Source organism: Triticum urartu, chromosome 7A, assembly GCF_056163025.1.
Source record: "Triticum urartu cultivar PI428250 chromosome 7A, HENAU_Tu73, whole genome shotgun sequence".
NCBI lineage: Eukaryota > Viridiplantae > Streptophyta > Magnoliopsida > Poales > Poaceae > Triticum > Triticum urartu.
The window spans coordinates 502195744-502222585 of record NC_141879.1 but is presented as its reverse complement, the minus strand read 5'-3'; the positions used below and the strand labels follow the sequence as shown (position 1 = coordinate 502222585).

Here is a 26842-nt window from a genome sequence, read left to right as displayed (position 1 = left end):
AGCCGATTTTAGCGCCGGCTCGCCCCAGGCGGCGATTTTAAGGCCTCCGGGGGCCAACGGCTGGAGATGCTCTAAAATGTGTGTCGTGAAGAAAAGTAGAGCTGGGTGTCGACTTCTCGACAGACAATGTTTAGGCTTCAATTTTGAGAAGGAGTCCCCTAGCAAAAAACCTAGGGTTTAGGCTTCCTCTGGCGGCGCGATCGCCGAGAGTATCTTCCTTCTTGTGATCGCTCTCCCCTCTCCCTCCCCCCCTCGAATACTCAGGCTGATCCAGGGGGAACATTATGTTCCTTCCCGGCCTTGGTGGACAAGGGCTGGTTGGAAGCAGCGGGCGCGAGATCTACGACATGGCGGTGGAAGGAAGTGACAGAGGGATGGGGAAGAAAGATGAAGACGTGGACGAGCTGCTCAAACGACTAGATCTGCATGAAGATGATGGGGATGACTTTGTGTGGGAGGATGATCTGGATGTCCCAAAGATTCAAGCAAAGTGGCTAGCTATTGCTAGGGTTCATACCAATAAGGGATTTAGCCCGTCGACCCTTTACGCGGATATGCGGGCTGCATGGAATCCGGCAAAAGTTGTGTGTTGGAGGATGATCGGGAACAATTTGTTTACATTGCAGTTTGGTTGCCTCGGAGATTGGAAGACGGCGATGACTAATGGCCCGTGGCTATTCAGAGATCAAGCGGTGATTCTAGTGGAGTATGACGGATTCACGAACCCTAAATCAATCAATCTGGATAGGGTTGCGGTATGGGCGAGAATTTTGAAACTGTCGGACAACTATCTGTATGAGGCTGTGATAAAAGGGATGTGCAGGAAGGTAGGAGAGATTCTGGAGGTGCAGATACAATTACCGGCCGGTTACATCGGCAAGTTTGTAAGAATAAAGGTGAATCTTAATGTAAACAAGAGGCTGGAGCGTTTTGTGTCAATTACTAAGGGGGGCAAGAAATATTGGTATCAAGTCCAATACGAGAAGATGCCGATCTTTTGCAACCATTGTGGGTTGATCAGACATTGGCATGAGGATTGTGGGACTGGTGAACATGACATATCCAAGTTTGAGTGGGGAGATTTTATGATGGCTGATGAATGGAAGCAACGTGGGAATGGTCGTGGTGCAAGCGGAGGAAGGGGTCGAGGCCGAGGGAGAGCTCGCTTCGGCAGAGCATCTGAAGGTAGAAATGAAAAGGATCATGAATGGATGCTCTCTAATGGTGCAAATACAAGGTATGATGGCCAAACAAGTTGGAGGTTTAATGCAATTTTCCAGGATCAGGTGGAACCTACAGATCAGCATCCGGTACAGCAGGACCCTAAGGCATCAGGTCTGGATGTGACCATGGGTGACAATGAACAAGGGGCTAGGAAAAGGTTGGCGGCTGACTTTGTATCAGGAGGGGAGCTAAGCCCCAATAAGTCTATGGTTGTGGTTGACTCGAAATCTAAGGTTTCCACTATGGTAGGGACGTTCGATGAAAACAGTGAGAGGGACCCTTCTTCGACACCCCAGAAGAATGCAAATCGGAAGAAACATAAAGCCGAGGATGAGGAAGTAAATATATGTGAGGAATCGTCTAAGTACAATGCAGGATCGGCAACACTTCTCGAGAGTGACCGCCGGGCGCAATGAATATATTAAGCCTGAACTGTCGGGGCTGCGGGCGGCCTGAGACAGTCAGTTGCATCGCCCCAGTTTGGTTTTTCTCTCGGAGACCAAATTGTCTGATACGAGAGCGCAAGATATGAGATTTCGATTGGGTTTCAGGCATGCTTTTGGAGTCAAGAGTGAGGGATTAAGCGACGGAATGGTACTATTCTGGTATAGTGATTCGGTGGTCACCCTAAAATCATACAGCAAGACTCACATTGATGTTTTTGTTCAGAATGATGCCACAGGTACTAGGGAGTGGCGGTTCACAGGTTTCTATGGGGAGCCGATAGGATCAAGGAGGAAGAGGATCTGGGAACTATTAACGTTCCTGAGAAATGAGTATGATCAACCATGGTTGTGCGCCGGGGATTTCAACGAAGTACTAGACAAAAGTGAACAGTATGGAGGTGTACACAGGGAAGAGTGGAAAATGGAGGGATTCTGGGACGCAGTTAATTACTGCCGCTTTAGTGACCTGGGCTACACAGGGCTCCCATATACATGGGATAATAGGCAAGATGGTAACAGGAATATTAAGGTCAGATTGGATCGTGGGTTGGGCGATGATCGATTCATGGAGATGTTTGATAATTCTTTAGTCACTCATGTACAGACCACTAAGCCGGACCATTGTGCGTTGATGATTGGTATTAGCAAGTCAGACTAGGCGCACGCTGATGGAGGAAATAGATCGTTCAGATTCGAGAATGCATGGACTAGACACGGGAATTATACTCAAACTATGGAAGAAGCTTGGGCCCCAACGAATGGCAATCTGCAACAAGTGACAGATGCGCTGGGAGTAGTGAGAGATAGGCTAAGAAACTGGAGCAGAGAAGAATTTGGTTCAGTGAAAAAACAATTGAGACTATGCGTCAAAGGCTTGAATGCGTAAGAGCAAGCTCACTTTGGAAGGGTCCGACAGTGGAGGAAAGAAGCCTAGTCAGGAGAATCTCTGAACTGCTCGCAAGGGAAGAGGCAATGGAGAAACAACGTTCAAGAGTGACATGGCTAGCGGAGGGTGACAGAAATACAGGTTTTTCCATGAACAGACAAGAGAGAGGGCACGAGTAAATAAGATCAAATCACTTCAGTTAGATGATGGCAGAACAATTACAGCCCAATCAGAGATGGAGGTCACTGCAAGTGAATTTTATCAGTCTCTCTTTATGGCACAGATGGATACCCATCCAGAGGAAATTACTGCATTTGTTGAACCTAAGGTGAGTGACGTGATGAATGAGAAATTGTGTGCTCCGGTGACTGACACTGAAGTGGAGCGAGCTCTGTTTATGATGAATCCGAATAAATCGCCGGGCCCAGATGGCTTCACTGCGGGGTTCTATATAAAACATTGTCATATTCTGAAAAACTCGGTGTGTCGTGCCATACGAGAGTTTTTTGATACGGGTGTAATGCCCGAGGTGGTTAATAGTACTGTATTGGTCCTTATTCCGAAGGTGAAAACCCCACAGAATCTCACTCAATTTCGTCCTATTTCACTATGTAATGTGTTATATAAGTTAGCCTCCAAAGTTTTAGCGCTTCGACTCCGCCCTATCTTAGATGAAATAATATCTGAGGAACAGAGCGCCTTTGTGCCGGGGAGGCTCATATCAGATAATGTTCTAACGGCCTATGAGTGCATACATTATTTGAAAAGGAAAAGGGGTAAGAGTGGAGATTGTGCAATCAAGTTAGATATGGCGAAAGCTTATGACAAAGTAGAGTGGAGTTATTTGAGAGCTATAATGCATAAATTGGGTTTCACAGAATTTTGGATTAACAGGGTAATGGCATGTGCGGAAACAGTATCCTTCTCAGTCCGAGTGAATGGGAGGTTCTCTGAGATGTTCAAACTTTCCAAGGGCATTCGCCAAGGGGACCCAATTTCACCCTATCTATTCTTACTTTCCTCTCAAGGTCTAACAAGCTTACTTAAATCTGTTGGTACAGGATACTTGAGGAGAGGCATAAGGGTGGGAATCCATGCCCCTTGGATTTCTCATCTACTATTTGCAGATGACTGTCTCATCTTTACACAGGCATCACATACTGGAGCAAAAAGAATTCATGATATTCTAGAGATATATAGACGGGGTCAGGCCAACTTGTTAACAGAACAAAATCGGCGATTTTCTTCAGTGCAAATTGTGATGATGATACGAAAGCAAGGGTACATGAAGGATCTGGCATTGCAAGTGAAGCTCTAATGGAAAAATACCTTGGATTACCAACTGCCCTTGGTAGATCCACGGATGAACAATTTGAAGGGATAATCTCATCAATTAAGAAATTGTGCAAGGGATGATCCCCACAATTGCTTAGCAGTGTTGGTCGAGAAGTTTTGGTGAAATCTGTTTGTCAAGCAATCCCGACCTTCTCAATGAGTTGTTTCCGGTTATCAAAGAACATGTGCAAGAAGATAACTAGTTTGTTAGCCAGGTTTTGGTGGGGAGGAGATGAAAAGAAGAGGAAAATGCATTGGAAGAAATGGATTGAGATTGCCACCCTGAAGAGCGAGGGAGGCATGGGTTTTAGAGACATCCAGATTTTTAATCAAGCTATGCTCGCGAAGCAGGGCTGGAGGCTCCTCACGAATCCAGACTCGTTGTGTGCAAGGATTCTAAAAGGCAAGTATTTTCATGATTGTGGTTTTATGGAAGCTAGAAATAAAAGGAATGCTTCACATACTTGGAGGGCCATCTTGCATGGTCGAGAAGCGTTAAAGAAAGGGCTGATCAAAAGAGTGGGGGACGGCAACTCCATTAGGATTTGGGAGGATCCGTGGGTGCCTGAAAGCCACGATAAACGCCCACTGATCAGACTCCCAACTACAACAGTTACTCTTGTGGATGAACTGGTTGATCAAGAGAATGGGGGCTGGGATATGCAGAAACTAGAAACTAACTTTGTGGAACCGGATATATCCATGATAGCTAGGATTCCAGTGGGTAGAGCACACGAAGATTTCTGGTCATGGTTTCCGGACAGATTTGGGAATTTCTCTGTACGATCAGCCTATAAACTAATGATCGAATTGCGACGAGATGTGGGAGCAGCCTCAAGTGCAGGCGGACCGGACAAACCATTCTGGAAGAAATTATGGCGCCTCCCAGTACCACCGAAAGTGAGGAACTTCTGGTGGAGAGTGATTAAGGGCTTTGTTCCATCAAGAGTTGTCTTATACTCTAGACATATTGAGCCCATTAACTTCTGTGAAGCATGTGGGCAAGAAGAGAGTGTCAGCCTGTCAGGCATGCCCTTTTTGAGTGCACTTGGGCTAAACTATTCTGGCAAGAGATTAAGCATACTACGTCCATCAAAGTACCAATGCTACACCCTCAAACCTGGGCGATGGATATGGTGGAGGGAATCAAAGTACAGCAAGCTGAAGCATGTGTTATTCTTTGTGGTGCACGGGCAGTGTGGACGGAGAGGAATGCGCGTGCGCACGGAGAAAGCTCAAGATCGTTGATACAATCGGTGAAATGGGCAACTGATGTAGCTTATGACCTGACCGAGACTGGGAAGCAGCGGTCGACGGTGACACCTAAAGAGAAACGCAAATGGGAGCCACCAGACCAGTCATACCTGAAGATAAACGTTGATGCAACGTTTGATGTTGATACACATAAGCAGTGTCGGAGCTACGAGGAAATAATTGGGCGGGCCAAACTAATGAACAACACAAAAAAATCAAAATTTAAACCATACTAGTACTTCTAATGCTACTAGGCCAAGCTAGCAAGTCCTTCCTGCGTCACGGAGGCTAACAAGCAGAAAAGTCAGTCTCATACGCATTCAGGCTGCTGATGTAGTTACGCCTCACAAGTTACAATGCATAGTAGTTTAGTTTTTTGCTTTTGGGCAGGGCGGGCCACGGCATGCTTTTGCCTCCACGTAGCTCCGCCGGTGCACATAAGGGAGGCACTGGTTTAGGAGTGCGAGACCATGAAGGCAATTTGATACGAGCTCAGGCGATTTGGTATGAGCATGGTCTCTCTGCTATGACAATGGAATCATTGGCAATTCGAGATGGTGTCCAGCTAGCGTTAGATCTGAGCTACAGAAAGGTGATAGTTGAAACTGATGCCCAAAGGTTGGTCAAATTGTGGAACTCTCGAGATATTGATCGCTCGGAAATTGCTACCACAATGAAAGAAATTTAAGAGCTTTGCGGGAATTTTGAGGAGTTTCACTTAACTTTCATTCGAAAGAAGCGAACGAATTAGCACATCTTTGCGCTATACACTGTAATTCCTTTAGGAGACGCTGTCTTTGGATAAATTATGTTCCAGCCTTCCTCACGCCTTGTGTGATGAAGGAATGTACTCCCGCTTAATTCAATAAAGTTCTTGATTCTCAAAAAAAAAAAAGCTGGGTGTCGACTTCTTCAGAAATCATCGTGAATGTGCGTCCTCCGGGGGCGGCGCGTTATGGTGAAGGACCATGCCAGCTTCACTAGTCCCACGTCATCCACGCCACGTCCAGGCTACTAGCGACAACGACGCCAGTGCGCCACCAACCAAAACTTGCCAAGCACACTGACTGAGTGAGGCAGACGGACGCGGGCAACCAATCATGGCGGACGCGGGCGTGACGGGGGTGGCGGTGAAGCTGGGCGAGCTCGCGGCGGCGGAGGCGACGGCGCTGCTGCGGGTGGACACCGAGATCCGGTCCCTGCGCCGGAAGCTGGCCTACCTGCAGGCCCTCGTCCGCGGGGCCGACCGCGCCCGCCGCGGCCGCGCCAACGAGTTGCTGCTGCTGTGGCTGCGGGAGACGCGGGAGGTCGCCTTCGAGGTCGAGGACGCCGTCGACGAGTTCCACCTCCGCGTCGAGGCCTTCCACCTCAGCGCCAAGGGCCGCCGCGGCTGGTGGCACGGCGCAGCCTTCAACCTGGTCCAGGGGCTCGCCACTCAGGTAAAACATCCCTCTCACCGTTCAGTGCCTCCAGGTTCCTTCAAAATTATGCCAATTATGCAAAATTATATCCCTAAAAAAATTATGCAAAATTTTAATTTTGTTTTTAATGAATGTTGATGGGCTACAAATTAAGCAGTATGAGGTTGTGCAGATTGTTGTACGTCATGGGTTGTCGCATCAGATAGTGAAGATCAATGAAAGGATCGATGAGCTGAATCAGAACAAGGAAACATATGCTATTGAGAGTTTTCCATCCGAAACATGGAATTCGTCATCGATTGAAACTGATCCCGAGTGGTATGCTGTTTTTATTGTTTATTATTTGCTTACTTGTACTTGAGTTTGAGGTAGTTTCTCTTGTTCTTGTTACAAGGCCACAATGCTGTTTCCTTTTGTATCACAATAGTGGTTCTTATTTCTTAGGCATTTTCCTTCCATTTGATGTGATGCAATGCAATGGTACATGAGTTAAGAGCTGCAAGGATCTGACAATTCCATATTAATGCTGCTAAATGCAAGGATCTGACACCCTCGAACTCTCGAAAGTCAAAATTGTTCACGTTTCCCCTCTACTGGTACTGAGATGGTATTGGCTGACGTGGCCTCTTTGTGCCTTCTTTTTGTGCTATTATCATGTCCACGTGGGCAAAAAAGTCAGTGTGTCACCATTTCAGAAAGAACCGAGGAAATCACATCAAAATTATATTAAATGTAAAAGGACGGGGAAATTCACAAAAATAGATAATTGGAAAAGTAATTGAACAATGGTAAACATTTGAAAAATAGATTTAAATAAATTTTAATATTCAAGGAACTAATAAATCGATAAAAAATAAAAACAAAAATTTGCACGTTTCAGGCAAATAACACAAAAACGCACTTTAACTAGTTCTTTTAAAGGTTTACAATATTTTCCTCTTTTTACCAGAGAACTTTTTAAAGATGGAAATGTTGCCAAAGTTAAAAGAGCTATAGCTCTTTATACCATATTTTTATCCACCTTTCAGAAAATATATCAATTTGTATTTTTCTTCATTTTTGGATGATCAGTTTTTACTGATTTTCAAATTTATTTTCCTCTTTTTTTCTATCTAAATGTTTTGGATTTTCCCTTGTTTATTAAGATTATTATTTTTTGTACCAAACTTTGAGTGATGTTGACCCAGTGACGTTTTTCCACTTCTTGGACAACATTCCAACGAAAATATAGACACATAAGCGCCATGTCAGCCAAAACCACAACGCCGCAACAGCTTCGGTAGGGGAGTGGGGTGAGGGGTTATAAAGTGAACTGTGGCTTGGCATGCCCGTAGTATTCAGCTAGTCATTGAGCAGCCGACAAGCAAACACTCGTAATTTGGTATTCATTTACTTTTCCATATCCGTCTGGGGCAGGGATCAACTTGATCTCCATAAAAAAATGGGTATCAAAGTGCTTGGAGAAGTATTTGTCCGAGACCCAGGTGTAATGCCATCTATCCGCAGGGCCGTCAGATTGATCGCACGACCCAAGAATCGCCTAAATGTCTCGTAGTTCTTCAAAAGCACGACCAGAGAGTGGGGGATTGAACAGGTCAAAATACCATCTGAGTATAGAACCTCTCGGACCAAAGCATCCTTATACTTTTTACAAAGGAGAAGCTTGCAGGGAATTTCTCTTTAAAAACCATGTCATTCAACTAATCATTTTAAAAAAGGTGTCCTGACTTTGCTTTGCAACTTGCCATCGTTCTGTATTTGCCACTTCATTTATGATGTGCTTCCACCAGGAGGAGTCTTTAGGGGCAGAACAGTTGCGAACCAAGTTGCTATAGTAGGCATTCCACACTAGCTTGATGCCTTGACCAAAGGGAGATCTTGTTTCTTGCTCAAAATTTTGTAGGTTCTCTATCATGAGGGAGTCACTCCCTTGTTTTTAATTTGACAAAAAAAAAACTGAGAAAGTGGATGTCTGAAGGCAAACTAATCTGTATCTAAGTGTATTTGCCCTTAAAAAATGTTCTGTTATGAACTCTAACTAGTTTGTTTGTTTGTTTATTTGGAACACTACTGTCGCATTATGTACCTTGAGTATTTGTTAACAATATTACTTTGCACATTCATGTCGATTCATTTACTTATTTAATTATGCAGGGCATCCCTCTTAAAAAATAGATAAATAATTGAATAAATATTGATTATGTAGTCGAATGTAGTAAGAAAATTGTATGATTAGTTAGTCTGGGACTCTGTTCTGACTTCTGAGTAAATTGTAGGATTGGAAATGCCGCTAGGTCGTACATTCTAATTTTTTGTGTATTGTTAATTTGGCTTCATACAGCCTCTTACAGAAACGTAGGGAAAGGCTGCGTACAATAGATCCAAAGTGGTCGGACCCTTCCCCTGACCCTGTGCAAGCAGGAGCTACATGCACCGGACTGCCCCCCCCCCCCCCCCCCCCCCCTTTTTTTTTGTTAATTTGGCTTCATCACATATTTCAGTGACAAACCCTTTATCAAGTTTCAAGTTATTTTATTTTCTTCTGGTAGACTATCTGTTTAAATAAAAAATATGTTTGACACTTCATGTTGTAAATCGACTATGCGTGTTCTAAAAAAGCATGCACACACTAGTTCATCATTGGCAGTTAATACTGATCTATTGGTGCTGCAGGTACGAGGATGGATATGTTGAAGACTCCAGAGAAAGTGAATTTGCAACCCTCAAAGACCAAATCATTGACAGAGAGAAGATTGTTTGTCACCGTGCTGTCATCTCAATTCTGGGCGAGTGTGGCATTGGAAAGAAAACACTTGCAAGAAAGCTGTACAACGACCCTGATATTATGAGAAACTTTGAGGTGCATGCATGGGTATGTCTTCCACCGCACATCAGGTTCACAGACTATGTGGAGTCTATGTACAAGCAGGTCAGCTCAGAGGTCCCAGAAGCACCTGAAGAAGTTGATAAGGCATCATTGGAACCTGGTAATGGAGAAACCACCAGTAAAGAGCGCAAGCTTCGACAACTAATGCAGAACAGGCGGTACTTAGTTGTTCTTGATGGTTTGGTCGAAATCAGTGACTGGAACTCTTTGTTGGATGTCCTGCCAGATGAAAACAATGGCAGCCGAATCTTGCTTACGACACGCCTAAGTGTTAAGGAAATCAATCATATGGACCCGCGTATTGCTCCCCTTGAATTGGGTTGCCTTGAAACCATACACGGTCAGCAGTTGTTTTGTCGACGAGTTTTTGGAGCAAAGAAACCTCCAGAAATTTACAAGTGCAAAGCTTACTATGACAAAGTTCACAATATATCGACAGGTCTTCCGCTAGCCATCATTGTGCTTGCTGGAGTATTACGATCAAAGGTGATTCCTACGGAGTGGAATGACGTCCTTGAGCAACTCGAGACCAATGGCCAGCCAAAACCAGTTGGAAGCATATGGTCTTTAGCTTTTGATGATCTGCCACACCACCTAAAGTCATGCTTTCTCTACTTTGCGTCCATGTCAGAAAATATTATTGTTTACCCAGATCGTTTGGTGCGTCTGTGGATTGCGGAGGGTTTTGTGGTGCCAAAGAAGGGGAAAACTTTGGAGGAGGTCGGGTTTGACTATCTGAAGGACCTTGTCTCAAGAGGACTAGTCCAGGTCATGGACAAGGATGCTGGAGGGCGAATCAAGCTGGTAGCCATCCACAATCTGCTTCATGCGTTCCTGGAATCTGAAGCACGGGACTCTGGTTTCCTTGAAATCCACCACCAAGCTAATGTCCTAAATCCAAATGCAGTGCGGCGCCTTGCTGTACACAACTATGTGGATTCATTTGTCAACATACCTAATGAATTTCCTAAGCTGCGTTCTCTTCTCTGCGATTTCGCAGAAGACCAACGCAGCAGTTCAGTATATGAATCGCTTCGACCTCAGACAGTATGGGGCAGCTTTGCAGAGATGTGCTTGAGAGCATGTGGAAGTTCCGACAGAGCTGGCCTCAAGACCATTCATGGGCTGCACTTCTTACAGGGCTCTAGGTTCCTACGTGTTATCGATCTGAATGGTTTGAAGATCCAAAAGCTGCCAGATGAGATTGGAAGAATAATCCACTTGAGGTACCTTGGTATTAGAAACAGCAACTTGGAGGAGCTCCCTTCATCCATTTCCAAGCTTGACAATCTCCAGACATTAGATGTAAGGAGAACAAATGTGACAAGAGTTGTCGATGAATTTTGGGAAATTGAAGCACTGAGGCATGTGCTTGCTGAGAAAATCTTGTTGCCTGATTGCAGAGTCTCCTTGAATAATTTGATGACCCTAGATGGCGCGGAGCCTTCAAACCCGTGGCATGATCAGATATGTCCATTGAACTACATGTTATGTCTCCGGTCTCTGTCGCTGTCTGGGATTTCGGATACCCACACTAAAGCGCTTTCAGCAGCTCTCAGGAAAATGGAATTCCTTGTGAACCTCAACTTATCTGGTGAAGTCCTTCCATCCACGATGTTCACCGACTCAAGCATGCGCCGCCTCCAGGTGCTGATTCTACACGGCAAGTTGGAAGACCTTGATGCTTCAAAGAGTGACCGATATGTCATGCCAAACCTCACCATGCTCCATTTGCACAAATCAGAGCTGTCGCAGCCGTTTGTAGACAAGCTTGCAGTGCTGCCATGCATCGCTGAGATGGAGCTCTCATATTGCTCATACAGCGGAGCAACGCTGGTTTTTCCTGGGAGGGGATTCCAGAGCCTCCGAAAGTTGAAGCTTATTAATCTGTGCGCCTTGGAGGAGCTGGTGGTAGAGCCTGGCGCCATGCCGATGCTCTCGGTCTTGGCCATGCATGGTTGCAGTAGTCTGAAGGTTCTCGATGGTCTGAATGACCTGGAACACCTCCAAGAACTGGCCCTGTACAACATGGATGTGCTCGCCGACACCATAAAACTTGACGACAAGAAGCTTTGTGACAAGATCAAATGCCTGACCACCCCCACCAAGGTAGACCGAGGAGTGGTTGCTGGTTACTGGGTCAGAAATTTGGGGAGACCGGCTATGACGTCACCCGCAGCTCCAGAACTACCCTGCGGTGACTTGGAGAGGTCTGGTTCTGTTGGGCGAAAAGCAACTGATGACATTGAGGTACACTACAGTTCCGGCGGTGCATGGACAAGGTTGGCACAGGTGTAAGCATGTTTACTGATCAGTGTACAGAAGAAGCATGCCTTCGTGTTGATTGCTTGGTGATTCTGTGAGGTGTCATGCTTGCCATGGACGGAGAACTTCTGATTACTCGCCGTCACCTACCTGATTTTCTGGGTTTTCATGGTATATCACGGAACTGTTTCGAGTTCTTAGTTGCGAGCTTTCTATCATTTTTCGACAAAAGGGCCACAGCCCCAGCTCAAGGAATGAAACTGAGTGTCAGCGGACAAAGAGTGGTATCAGACTGGGGTCTCAAACGGAATGCATATAGTTTGACAAAAAAAAAACAGAATGCATATGTGTTGCAGTGAGATAAAAAAAAGTAGCCTTCTGAGACATTTCTAAGCTGATAGCTACATTGTTTTTTTTTCCTGAAATGACAACCGGCAAGTTGGTGCAAGTGCAAGTAAGATTCATAGGTTCAGCAAGGAGCAGCTAGAATAAGAGTGTGTCATGTCTTCAGTCTATTGTTGTTGTGTTATACCTTTTCATTTCATATTGCCATGTCCGCCATGGCCATCTTGTAACTTGCTGCTTGACCTTGTTAGCAGCTACAATGATCTTAAGGCCCTTGAATCTTAGGTATATTCTTCTCTGCTCTCGAGGATTTTGCCCCTGAATCTGGCGCCAAGCTTTATGTTGCTTGTTTACTCAAAAAATTATCTTCCGATCGAAACGGCAGCAGTTGTGAGACTATTCATCGAGAGGAAACCAATCATCTACGGCAGTCAATTAGTGCCAGAAAATCAGTGGGAATAGACGAACACTCCAATACAGGATGTTGTTGGTTGCAGCAGTCACATTGGTAAGAGAACACTCCAATACAGCATGTTGTTGATTGCAGCAGTCACATTTGTAAGAGCATCTACACTCGCGTCCCCAACAGGCACCCCAAGGCGAGTTTTTTCGCGCCGGCGCCGAAAAAACCCTCCAGTCGCGTCCCCAGGACGCCGACATTCGCTGGCTCGGTCCATATTTTGGCCCGGCGATCCCAGGCCGAACCCAGCACACTGGGGGGCGCTTGGGGGCTCCGGCGGAAGGAAAAACCGCGCCTGGGCCACCACTGTCAGGCAAAAATTCCTCGTCCAGATTCGCCCCTCTCCACCCCCCCTCCGCGCACACGCCTTCCGCCGCCGTGCCGATCCCGGCGCCGTCTACCTACCCACCACCGCTAGAAAGGCCATTCCCCCGTCGAAAAAGAGAGGGTTCGCCGTGGCAGCCTCCCCCCGCTCCTGAGCGAGCTTTCCGACGCTCCAGCCACGCAGGGCAGGGTTATCGGCGGCTGCGCGCCTACCACGCCCGCCAGGTGTTCGACATTTTGTCTGCTCGACGATGGACTCGGACGAGGAGGAGGCGTTTGCGGCGCCACTGGAGGAGGAAGCCGATGTCGACGCCCAGGACAAAGAGCATCTCATGGTCCTCACTGCTCTGGCCGGCCTGTTCGCAAGCAATGCAAAGCCGCGGCGAGGTGGCTCAGCGTCGGGCCGACTGAAGGGAAAGCAGAGGCATCGATTGGAAGGCTATTGCTTGCTCTACGCCGACGCTCCACTGCACGGCGAGAGAGTATTTTGACGCCGTTATGGAATGAGGCGAAAGCTCTTCCTCAGGATTATGAATTTCATCTGTGAGTTCGGCAGCTACTTCAAGTGCAAGAAGGATTGCACCGGCACACTTGGATTCACCTCACTCTAGAAGTGCACGACAGCTACGAGGATGCTTGCATACGGAGCTCCCGGTGATTCACTGGAAGACTATGGACGCATGGCCGAGTCCACGACCATTGAGTGTTTATACAAGTTCTACAGGGCAATGGTGGCAGTGTTTGGACCTCAATACTTACGATCACCCAATGCTGAAGACACAGCTCGGATCCTAGCACAGATTGCAGCAAGAGGATTTCGTGGGATGCTTGGAAGCATCGACTGCATGCATTGAAAATGGAAAAACTGTTCATTTGCTTGGCAGAGGATGTACAAAGGCGCCAAAGGCAGTTGTAGTGTGGTACTTGAGGCAGTGGCCACACAGGACCTCTGGATTTGGCACTCATTTGGTATGCCAGGAACTCACAATGACATCAACCTACTGCAGTGCTTGTAACACCCATGATGCGGCTATATCTCCCACGTGTCGGGGCACGACTTAGAGGCATAACCGCATGGTAGGCATGTCGCAAGAGGGGTAATCTTTACACATTCCATGTATTGAATAAGAAAGGGATAAAGAGTCGGCTTACAATCACCACTTCACACAATACATAAATATATCATACATCATCCAGAATACAATCAAGGTCCAACTACGGAACCAAAATAAAGAAAGACAACCCCAAATGCTAGATCCCCGATCGCCCCAACTGGGCTCCTCTATTGATCATCCGGAAGAGAAACATAGTAACGGCCTGAATCCTCGTCGAACTCCCACTTGAGTTCGGTAGCGTCCCCTGTACTGGCATCATCGACACCTGCATCTGTTTGGAAGTATCTGTGAGTCACGGGGACTCAGCAATCTCACACCCGCGAGATCAAGACTATTTAAGCTTAAAGGTAGGAGAGGGGTAGTGAGGTGGAGCTGCAGCAAGCATTAGCATATATGGTGGCTAACATACGCAAAAAGAGAGCGAGAAGAGAAGCAAAACACGGTCGAGAAGCTAAAAGTGATCAAGAAGTGATCCTGAAGCTACTTACGTTCAAGCATAACACGAGACCGTGTTCTCTTCCCGGACTCCGCCAAAAAGAGACCCTCACGGCTACACACGCGGTTGATTCATTTTAATTAAGTTAAGTGTCAAGTTCTCTACAACCGGACATTAACAAATTCCCATCTGTCCATAACCGCGGGCACGACTTTCAAAAGTTCAAAACCCTGCAGGGGTGTCCCAACTTAGCCCATCACAAGCTCTCACGGTCAACGAAGGATATTCCTTCTTGCGGGAAGACCCGATCAGTCTCGAAATCCCGATTACAAGACATTTCGACATTGGTAAAACAAGACCAGCAAAGCCGCCCGATGTGCCGACAAATCCCGATACGAGTCACACGTATCTCGTTCTCAGGGCACACCGGATGAGATATCCTACGAGTAAAACCAACCCTCAAGTTGCCCCGAGGTGGCCCCACAGTCTACTCGGTTCGGACCAACACTCAGAGGAGCACTGGCCCGAGGGGGGGGGGGTTCAAAATAAAGATGACCCTTGAGTCTGCGAAACCCAAGGGAAAAGGCTTAGGTGGCAAATGGTAAAACCAAGGTTGGGCCTTGCTGGAGGAGTTTTATTCAAGGCGAACTATCAAGGGGTTCCCATTATCACCCAACCGCGTAAGGAACGCAAAATCAAGGAACATAACACCGGTATGACGGAAACTAGGGCGGCAAGAGTGGAACAAAACACCAGGCATAAGGCCGAGCCTTCCACCCTTTACCAAGTATATAGATGCATTAAAGTAAATAAGAGATAATAATGATATCCCAACAATATCCATGTTCCAACATGGAACAAACTTCATCTTCACCTGCAACTAGCAACTCTATAAGAGGGGCTGAGCAAAGCGGTAACATAGCCAAACAACGGTTTGCTAGGAAAGGTGGGTTAGAGGCTTGACATGGCAATATGGGAGGCATGATATAGCAGGTGGTAGGTATCGCAACATAGCAATAGAGCGAACAACTAGCAAGCAAAGATAGAAGTGATTTCGAGGGTATGGTCACCTTGCCTGCAAAGTTCTCAGAGTTGACGAAAGCTTGATCCTCGTTAGCGTACTCAACAGGCTCCTCGATCACGTACTCGTCTCCCGGCTCTACCCAAAGCAAGAACACAAGCAAAGGACCAACAATCAGCCACGGTGCAATGCACAATCAACATGATGCAAAATATGGCATGACATGTGGGATGTGATATGCAATGCATATGCGTGCTCCGGAAGGAAAAAGGATGAACAAGGCATCAACTTGGAAAACCAAGTGTGCCGCTGGAAAGATGAGATGATTTTGGTCGAAATCGATATAAAGATCGCCGGAAACGGATGCACGGTTTGCAAATGGCAAGCAAAACAAGAATGTCACAATTCTGTGATTAACAACACGATGTCATCTAGAATACAACAAGAAACTAAGCTACTTCATTCCAACATAGCAACAAAGCACATGGCAATGATCTACTCAAGATGCTTGACAAAACATGAACACTGAGATATGGCTAAATCACACAAGAGCAGGTTCAAACAAGCATGGCAAAAGTGCAAAAGATATTAGCTTCATAGACTTAGTGAAAATACTAACATGCCAGGAATAACATCAGGAAGCAATGTTTAGAGCAAGCAAACAATATGCTACATGAACATATCATAGCAAAAAAAGGCATGGAATGAATCTACTAAATGCATGGATCAAAAGTCTCTTACGACCATGAGCCAAAAAGGCACAAAAGGTATGATGCCACCCATGTAAACATAACAAGAATTGTTAACAGATTCAGACTTAGCAGAAAACTGAGCATGGCATAAACAGAATTATGAAGGCATCTTTGCGAGCTCGATTCACTCACCACAAGGCATTGCATGACAATATAAGCATAGCAATAGCAATAAGACATGTTCATGAAGCTAACCATGGCAAGAGCAAGTTCATAGTATGCATAGATCAACTACAACAACCATGGCAAAATCGATTAACATGTTAATAGTCTGCCAGGAACATTTTATAGCAAAAGTAGAACAAGATTAAGTCATGCTAGGGCACTCCATAATTGCAAACAGGGGAATGTATGGATAGAGCATAACCATATGTACAAATCATCCTTACTGAAGCAACTCAAAACAAGCATGGGTCTCACTGTAGCATCATGTTTATATGGCATAAAAATAACAGCAGAGCAAGGACTTAGCAAAATCCTAAGTCCCTGAAATTAGCAATATCACGAAGGCTACTTTGCATGCTTGTGCTAGTCACCACATTGATCAAAAAAATACATGGCAAACACCCCTGTAAAGATGGCATGGCATAGTTCACAACACATGTAGAGATTATACCCATATGCAGCACACAACAAATGTGGCAAAAATGACAAATCATCATAATATGCTAAGTAACAGCACCTAACAATTTATAGCACTCTTGTATCAACGATTTGGGCATCAAGATGGACTCAAACAAGCATGGCACAAAGGAATGAAATGAATAGCACATCATGATGAACATTTTGATATATTACACGCACAAAATGGAGCAGCACACATGAAGTTATGGCATGATGAATAGGGCCTGAAAATGTGAGGGGGAAAAGACTTTGGAAAATATACCCCTCCGAAAACAGATCTAGGGTTGACTGGCACGCAATCTGTTGGGGATATAGCTATCAGTTATGACCCGCCCAGGAGGGGCCGGGTCAGCCCCAATGGTGGGTCATAAAGGAAGCCCAATAGATATTCAAGGCGATAGGTTATTAAACCTTATAGAAGGCCTAAAGGCCTAGCGGCGGCTTAAGGCCCAATATTGTAAACCGCCATATGTAAGGAAAGACTTGTAAGGAAAGGAATGTAAAAGAAGTCACCGAGCCGGACACGATTTATGAGCCGGCCGGGACTCTGTAGGCCACCAGGCGTTAACCCATGTATATAAGGGGACGACCCGGTGGCGGCTTAGGGAAAGAAACAATAGATCGATAACCAAGCCGGCGAACTAGCCTCTTGGTGATCGAAACCCCAACAATATCAACACAACTAGACGTAGGCTTTTACCTTCATCGCAAGGGGCCGAACTAGTATAAAACCTCTCGTGTCCTTTGTCCCGATTAACCCCTTTAAGCTTCCTAGTTGAGATGGCCCTACGACTAAGTCCTTTTGCTAGGACATCTGCCGTGACAATTCCACGACAGTTGGCACCCACCATGGGGCTAGCGCACGGTGGATTTGAGTTCTTGAAGGGCAACTTCGAAGGGCTCAAGGGATACGTCGTGGGCCGGATGACCAAGAGTCATCGCGGCAAGCTCTACATCGACGATGAAGGTTGGGGCCCCGAGGCCGGCTTGATTGAGTATGGGTACCGGGTCCCCTTTGGCGGAATTCACGTCTTCATGGGCCGGATCGGTGAGTCGGGCCCTGAGCCGGATGTCCACACCAACCTCATCGAAACGGCTTAGCGCGCGAGGTCCACCCGTGTTCAATCTGTCGTGAAGCATGCCTTTGTAGGTTGCATCCACGGCGGTGAATACTCTGAAGGATCGGTGGATGGCGGTGAGACGACTGTCTGTTCTGACGCCACATCATCAACGGGTGAGACCGATTCTTTGTATCAGCTACAGGATGGCATGCTCGGGGGCTGTTCCGATGGCAGTAGTATTCCGGACCCCCTTGAGCCGCCGAATTGGGCCGGAGTCTTCATGGCAGGAACACAGCCCGGGCAGAACTCCATAGCAGCAGCGGCAACAACCACCGGGTCGGCCGCAGCCTGGTCAGGAGACCCCACGCGCCCCCGGCCCAGATTCTGATGGACCTCATGGATAAACTGACGACCCTGTTGACTGCCGTGGTAGACCCGGCGGATAAAGCTCAGCATGATGCAGAGGTGGCACGCGTACGTGAAGAGATGGTACAAGCTAAAGAAAATTTAGCAGCAGAAGAGGTCAGGATGGCAGCGGAGCGGGCGGCTTTGGACGCTCGTGCTCAACAGCTTCAAGCAGAGACCTTCCGGCTCTCGGTGGATCTGAACGCGTCAAACGAGGTCATGAGAAGAAGGCATCAGAAGACTCAGTCACGTCTACCTCTAATGCTCGATCCTAGGAACCTTTTCCATACACCCGGGGCCGGAACAAGTAACCCGACGGAGGCAAATCGGATCACGACACCCGGGGCACCGGTTCAGCCGCGCGCCATGGAACCACCTCGCGTACATACCGCTCCGCCTCATTATGTGCCAACACCACCGGGTCACTTCTCCAATCCCTTAGAAAACCTCATTGCTGCGTCGGTTCGTTTGGTGCCTCTCCCGATGGAAGGCGACTCTCCGGCGGCGATCGAAACACGAAGGGTGAGAGAACTTCTTCAAACAGCTTTGGCGCAGCAGCATGCGTACTCTTACAGTCGAGACAGGATCCTTTCAACCCCTCGCCCGAGCCGGAGCCCAAGCTACATTAGGCATATGGATTCAGCTGACATGTCAAGCAATGCTCAACGCCGCAACCGGACGCACATGCATGAGCCGGTACAGGCTGGAGCCCTTAACTTGGCGGATCAGGAGAGGATCCGACAAGAGGCTGAGCGAGCGGTTCAACTGGCGACGGAGCAGGCGGCTCATCATATTTTTCCGGCTTATCCAGCAACCTCGGTTGAGGCAGGAGTGGCCACAAGAACCGGAGGTGTCCCTTGCCTGGTGCCAGCCATACGTAATGAGCGTTTGCCAAAGGACTTCAAGGGGCCTCGTAAGGTGCCTAATTACACGGCCGATTTGTAGCCTGGGGCCTGGATTGAGAGCTATGAGATGGCCATGGAGCTGTTGGAGGTCAGCAATGCGGCAATGGCTAAGTATTTCACCATGATGTTGGATGGAACGGCTCGCACTTGGCTAAAAGGGTTGCCCCCCAATTCCATCGGCTCATTGGCGGAGTTAAAGGCCCGGTTCATTCAGAACTTCAAGGACACATGCAAACAACCTATGTCAATCGTGGACCTGACTAATTGTAAACAAGAGGAAGGTGAGTCCACAACCCATTGGGTGCGCCGGGTCAAGGAGATAATTCATTCATCTGATAAGATGGATGCCGGCTCGGCAGTATTCACTACAAAAAAATACACTTCCGTGATGATACGTGTTTGTCACAGTAGGTCGCGTTTTCTGTCATGCATGTACATCCATGACGATTTTATGATAGAATCAAGATAGTCATACCTGTGCTGTCGTAGAAGTGTTCCATGACATTACCAAAATTATCATCACGGAAGTGTCCACTTCCATGACAATAAATCGCGCATCACAGAAGTGCTTTCGTCAAGGGTGACCAACACGTGGCATAATGGGCTGGCCCAGCTAAAGGCCCACAAGATTTTGCGGGCCATAATGGGCCGGCCCAAGTAAAGGCCCACAAGATTTTTGTGTGCCATAATGGGCCGGCCCAGGCGAAGGCCCACAAGATTCTTACGGATCATAATGGGCCGGCCCAGCTAAAGCCCCACGAGATTTCGCCAACATTAATGGGCCAGCCCAGCTGTAGGCCCACAAGATTTTGAGGACCCTAGTAGGCCGGCCCATTAACTGGCTGCCATGTTTTGGGCCAAATGCCGGCCCATATTTGATCCAGTCCATTAATGGCCTGCCACGCTCCGGGCCTAATAGTGGCCCATATGAGATCCGGCCCGTTAAAAGCCTACCACGTTCTGGGCCAAATTACGGCCCAGATCAGGTCCGACCCTTTAAGAGGCTTTGGGCTCAATTATGGCCCATATCAGATTCGGCCCGTCAACTGGACACTATACTTTTGGGCCCACTTGCTAAAGGTCCACTTAGTAATTTGGCCTGATATTTGTTTTGGCCTGTTAAGGGCCCATTTAACATTTCGGCCCTATATTAATTTCAGCCTGTTAAAAGCCCGTCATATAGTTGGGCCTAACTACGGCCCGGTTTGCATCCGGCCTGCTCGCAGCCGATATCTGATTGGGCCAAACAAGGACCGAGACAATTTTGGCCTGTTAAAAGTCCGTGATTTGATTCGCACAATCATGGGTCGGGGTTCATTTCGGGCTGCTGCCGGCCCGTGAGCTGTTCGGCACATTTCATGCTCAACCTACATCGTGATTGCATGACGGCCCGATTATGTATCATAATTTTACGGTTTGGCCAGTTTACTGCGAAGACATGATATATATACAGTAAAATAACTGCAGCATCGTGAATAAGAAAAAACCTAGACTATACAATAAAGAAATTACGGCATATGAAATCCACTGGGCATCAAAGTTGGCCACTATGATAATGAAGCACAAGCAGACAGCAGATTACATACACTGGGCATCAAAGATCGCCACCAGTGCAAATAAACACGCTGACAAAATAATATACAAAACTGACAGCACTTCAATAGAGTTCAAGAAAGGTTAGCCCTGATGGGGAGCTGCAGCGCAAGCAGCTGAGCAAGATGATGAGACTGCGCTTGTTCAACACTTATATCTTCCTCACTCTGAAAGATAAACAAGCAGACAAATGACAAGTTTTGCACATAAAAGTATCAGTGCTGACAATTCATCACATTTATTACTGACGAATAAAGTGACACAGTTTAAAATTGCATTAACACAATATGGTATTGTTCAGGTCAAGACATGGCAGGAAATGACATTGTGAAGGAGTTGGCAGCTTCACGACACCACTAGATTACAGATCAAGAACTCATAAGTATCAATGGTTAGTGTGCTGTCAATTTATACCATTTTAGATTGGCAAATAAAGAGACGGTTTAAATAATAGTAGAATGATATGACACTGTTCATAGTTAAGACATTGCAGAATATGACATTATGCTGTAGTGGGTAGGTTCACCACACCACTAGATTACGGATGAAGAACAGAAGCATACATGCAGTGCAAAAGAAGATCACTTGCTCTGTATAGTTTAATTTACATGGTATGAAGAAGGAACTTGGTTGTACAACTGAAAACTTAAATTGAGAAAGGACAAACTTTTGTTTATGAACTACATAATAAACTTTAAACAAGCAATTTGATGCAAACACCAAAAATAAATAGCTATTGCAATCATGCCTAACCAAATATATACAAGAAAGTTTGAAGGCTTGAGATGGACAAACTTACATTATTGGTGAAGACAGGCTCTATAAAGGCCTTGTCCATGCTGATGGGGGGGGGAATTCAAGAAGTTTACCACAGAATCTTCTTCAAAAGCATTGCCTTTATTCTACATTTTGTTAAGAGTAAATATAAATGTGATAATATACGAAAAAATGGAGAATATTTAAGATAAGATGAAGAGTGATGCTACATAACCAAGTAGCTATAAATGTAAGTGCAGCGATACAGGAAAAAGGTACAGCCAAGAGCAATGCACAGCTAAACTTCTTCAGTACCAACCTTATGGTAAGAGTAAATATAGATCTGATGTGTAGAAAATGGAGGGCAAAGGAAAATAAGCTCCAGAGTGATGGTACATGAACAACTACCCGTCATTATAAGTACACTGATAAAGGACAGCATGTACTTACAAGAACAATGCAGAGCTAAAAAAAATTGGCATTGGATATATTCTACACTAATGTAACCATTCATACAGATCAGATAATTTCGAGTGAACAATTGATAAGCAAGCTATCATGCATACTGCTGTCACATAATGAACCAGGTATGTATGCAAGTACAGTGATACAGGACAACAGGTACTAACAAGAGCAAAGCAGCGGGCAACATATTTGCGATTTCCTGTCGTTCTTGTCAAACCAGAATTCTTCTTCGAGCAGATTTCCTGCAAAAAAGATCCGTAAGGCACATGCGGAAAAGTAGAAGTTCAAATTGTCATGTGATTTCATAGACAGTACCTCATCCTGGGAACGAGACCAGTGCATAACAAGGTTTTTCCATTCAATATCTTCTAAATTTAGCACAGGAGACTTCACCGGAAATTCATTTATAGACATGCCATCAAAGTGTGATTTCCTCAGGTAACACCGATACTGCTGCAATGCTTCCTTGAAAAGCACAAGCAAGCTTTGCTCGTCATGACTATCCAGATTAACCCTCGCCTAGTTACAACAATGTAATGTAAATCATTGATGTGTTCAATCAGTAGAAAACAAGAAAATAATAACCATAAATAATAGCACTTACACGTAAGTTGGACATGAAGATGTGAAAATGGTGTTTGTCTTCACAACAATCTTCCCATGATGGGAATATATGCACGTAGTCCCTAACAACATTGAAAGCATTGTATTTTAAACTGGGAATAAATGGAATGGGGTTCCAATCTGCAGGAATTGGCCATCTCTGTAGTTGGGATAGGTCTTCGGCCGGTGGACTTGCTGTACTTTTTGCTGGAGTGGGATTTTTCTGTGGTACAGCTCGTGCTATGGTAAATGAAATCGGTATACCTTTTGCTGGAGTGCAGGTCCTGTGTGGTGGGGCTAGTGGTGTGGCCAGTGAAGTATGGGTACAGTCTGCTGGAGTCGGTCCTACGTTTTGCGTCATTGGTTGTACAACCAATGTAAGTGGGGTGCTATCTGATTTCTCTGGCACCACCACGTTTTTCAAGGACTTTGTTGGTGCTCCTTCAGGTTCGGCAATCACCCTCTTCCTTTTTGATGTCTGATGCACAAGAACAACATTTGAGTGGAAAAACTTGGTATGATGACAGATGGAATATGTATTGATAATGGATGGGCATGGCATCTCGACATATATGATGAGTAAACTAAGCAGATGGCGGTGCAACAAAGTAGAAGAAATGCAAGACAACATATGCAAGATACCCGCAATTAATAAAACATTGCCAAATTAGAACAGGCACCTTGATGGGTGAACAGGACAGGCCATCTGCCTTTGACTCCCCGAGGTTAGAATAGTCATTAGGATCATATTCTGAACAAGAATCAACAGGTGGGGAGCGTATGAATTTCATTGCATCCAGAATGGCACTCAATGCCTTGGTGCCAATTTTGTAAGTCATTGCAGTGTTTAGCTTCAAGAGTGGATTGCTGCTAGTGCGAAACAAAGCAGCTACACAGATCATAGTGTAGATATAACGGGAAAACCTTAAGCATCAGAGTAAAATCAGCAAAGTGGAACTTGCTGGAATATATGTGCTAGTATTGCCGGTACGGCTAGAAAGGCTTCGGATACTAGCTCTCTTCAAGTGAAGGTGCGGTACTGTTAATATCAGTGTAACTCTCAAAGGCGACATAGCTCCCCACATTTCCTTGCTATTCTTATAGGATTCAAGTGGGCAGGCCACTACAAATCCTATTCCTATGTTTACAAGATCCTGCGAATCAAAGAGGCTCAAAGTATCCATCACAACCGACCGTATAGACCTATATACTGCAAATGTCCCTACTCATCTTCAGTACAAGGAACATACTGTACTACTACCATACTCCCTTCGTTCCAAAATATAAGTCTTGGTAGAGATTTCCACTATGGATCACATACAGATGTATCCAAATACATTTTAGAGTGTAGATTCACTCATTTTGCTCCATATCTAGTCCATGGTGGAATCTATACAAAGACTTGTATTTAGGAACAGAGAGAGTACATATTAAAGAAGAACGGAAGAGGAACATGGTAAAGAAGAGCAAGCAGATTTTGGATAATAAAATGTTGGTTGCATAGTGCCCACACATGATGAACCAGAGCGCATTAAGAATGCAACTCCCAGCCGTCTCTCGACCATTTCAGGCGGTTGGATGAAGATCCTACGTCTCCTAACCCTTCTTCTTCCTCGTCTCTGATTCTTCCCATACAGAACACTGCACGGGCCGCCGGCCGGACCACCGACCCCCACCGCCTGTGTTCCTCCGCCACCCCACCCCCGCCCGAACCCCCACCCGCGTCGAGTTTTCTTCGTTCGGCGAGGCCCCAAAACCACCCGAGCCCCTTCGATCGCACCGGTAAACTCCGGCGAGCTCTGAAAAATTGACTGACCCAATTTTGAAATTTAGTCTACTGTGATTTAACTAGTGTGGAATATAAAAGGGGAAAACCATAAGCATTGGGAGTATAGTGTTGAGCGTGCCATGGCGGGTCTGAAGGTGCAAACCGGACAAAGGCAACTTCGCAACCAAGACAAGAAATCAGAGTAAAGCAGTGGCCATCTATTTTCTTGCTACAATAAATAAGTTGAGCAGATACGAAAGAGTACCGCCTCTGGCGCGGCGCCGTGTACGCATCTGCTGAGAATTTGACTGTGTTGCGGTAGCGATGGCTGTTGGCAGCGTGGAAGCAGATCTAGGAGGGTAGACGGTGGCGGCGGGGCGCGGTGGACGAGACGGTCGTAGGAGCGGCGCCGACAAGGTGGACGACAGCAGGGATGAAGCGAGAGGACGGGATGCAAGGAGCCCGGTCCGAAGCCGTGGATGAGAGAGGTCGATCTCTTGTAATGGACGATGGTGTCGAGGTATCAGATCCGGCATGGTGGAGGAGGACGGCGGTGGATGCGGTGGCGGACGGCAGCGGACGGAGGAGGGTGGGGTGGAGAGGGTGTTTTGGCGCCCACGGAGTACAAATGGGGAAAAGGGAGGTAGAGAGGAAGGAGGGAACCATGTGTTTAGGGAGCGCTTGTCTCAAATGCGAGGAAATTTACAAACTTAGCCCCCGTTTCAAATTTCTACTACATCACAACAACATTAGTCGGTTGGGGATAGGACGGTAATCTCGCATACACCGAATATTTTCCGACGAGAGTTTGTTTTTGGTGCCCACCATGTATGAATATGAATCGGGGAGGGAGTCGATTTCGGCCGAGGACACACTGTGTTTTGGCGCCCACCGTGTATGAATCCGAGTGAGAGGCGGTTACGTCACGTTTGGGTGAAATTACAAACCTACCCCTATCGAAACCTATAGAAATCCAGCAGATAGGCTTTGCGTGGCAGGGATAGGCAGTAGTGATTTCCATCTCGCAGATTTTGGTTTCGGGCGGTTACTGCGACTTTCCCCGCTTCGTTCAAATTTTGCAGAGTGCACATTTACCGTGCCAACTCAATACGAATCCCGCTTGTATTCTATTTGTTTTCGGGCGGGATCCATTTTCAATTGGAATTACATTCTATATACATCATTTTTTATATATACTTTCAAAAGCACAACAAAGAATTCTGCTCCTTTATATGTATAATATGATTTACAAATACAACGATCTCGAAATCTTAAGGTTGAATTCGAATTTTTTTAACCAAATTATGTTCCACTAAAATGTATGGATCAGTAATATCTACATATTAAATAACATAGATGTGCGTGAATTCATATGAGTATGCATGTTTGATAGATCAATTTTGGTTCGAGTGTGGATTACATGTATCATCATCTCGAATTCAAATATTTGAATCCCTATTTTGTTCACTCCTTTCACGCCCATCTCTCTCGCATGCATGCTCCTTCAGGTAGCTATCACTCTCTTTTCTCCAGCTCACTCGCACGCTCACTTCATGTTTCTCCTATCCTCGCAAACATGGTATCTCGACGTCTCCCTTGAGAAGTGTCACACTCTCCCTATCATTATCCATTACACGGTTTTCATTATCTCTCACGTCTCTACTGTTCTCTGGTATCACTCGTTACCTAAGCTTTCTTTTTCACCGCCACACACACAGTCTCCACTCGTCTTTCACTTTGTCTTTCTCTCTATGGGATTCTCTCACACACCCTATATGTCTCTACATATGACTCATACCACTAAAATTACTCTCTCTCTCTCTCTCTCCTGTAGACACAACATTTGTTGCGGTCTCCGTTTTGTCTCCATCCCAGACTAACATTATTCATTTGTTTACCGATCAGACAACCCCGACTACAGTCTCCTCTCTCTCTCTCTCACAGACACACACACACACACACACAACTCCTGCTTCCACTCCCCTTCCCGACTACCGTCTCTCTCTCTCACACACAAAACTCTCGCTTTCGCGCCCCGACTCGTATTTCTCTCACAAACATTTATCGACTAGCTAGCCTCTAGATAGGTTTATACACCCACACACTCGTGCTTCCACCATCGCATACATGTCTCTCTCCCGCTCCTTGTATCTATGTAGATTTTCTTCCCTTCTTGAGACACGCCCTCTCGATCGTGAACACACACTACCGCCTCATTTTAAGCTGATACCTATCGCACACACACTCCTTGTGTCTTTGTCACACATGCACTCCGTCCTCCTCCACTCTCCCTCTCTCTCTCACACACATGGGCTTTTTGCAACAACTAGCAAGATGCCCATGCGTTGCACGAAACATCAAGATGCATTTGTATGAGTAGTTTATCTTGTGGGGGAAAAAGATGAACGAGGGATATAGATCGGTGTGGGTATCTTTTTGAAAAATTGCCATAGTTACCTTCCTATCCGTCAGATATAGATCGGACGGCCTA

At 46.1% G+C, this 26842-nt stretch overlaps 2 protein-coding genes across 2 annotated transcripts; both read left to right on the top strand.

Annotated features, from left to right (window-relative positions):
* Window positions 1–1815: 1815 nt before the first annotated feature.
* On the top strand, window positions 1816–2328 carry LOC147960149 (uncharacterized). The gene has a single exon (XM_087533180.1). It carries the CDS (start codon window positions 1816–1818, stop codon window positions 2326–2328), a length of 513 nt encoding a protein of 170 aa, XP_087389306.1.
* Window positions 2329–6021: 3693 nt separating this feature from the next.
* Window positions 6022–12351, top strand: LOC125520176 (putative disease resistance RPP13-like protein 3). Its single transcript, XM_048685017.2, has 3 exons — window positions 6022–6584; window positions 6739–6884; window positions 9240–12351. The coding sequence occupies exons 1-3, from the start codon at window positions 6246–6248 to the stop codon at window positions 11749–11751; spliced, it is 2997 nt and encodes a 998-aa protein (XP_048540974.1). The 5' UTR covers window positions 6022–6245; the 3' UTR covers window positions 11752–12351.
* The last annotated feature ends 14491 nt before the right edge of the window (window positions 12352–26842 follow it).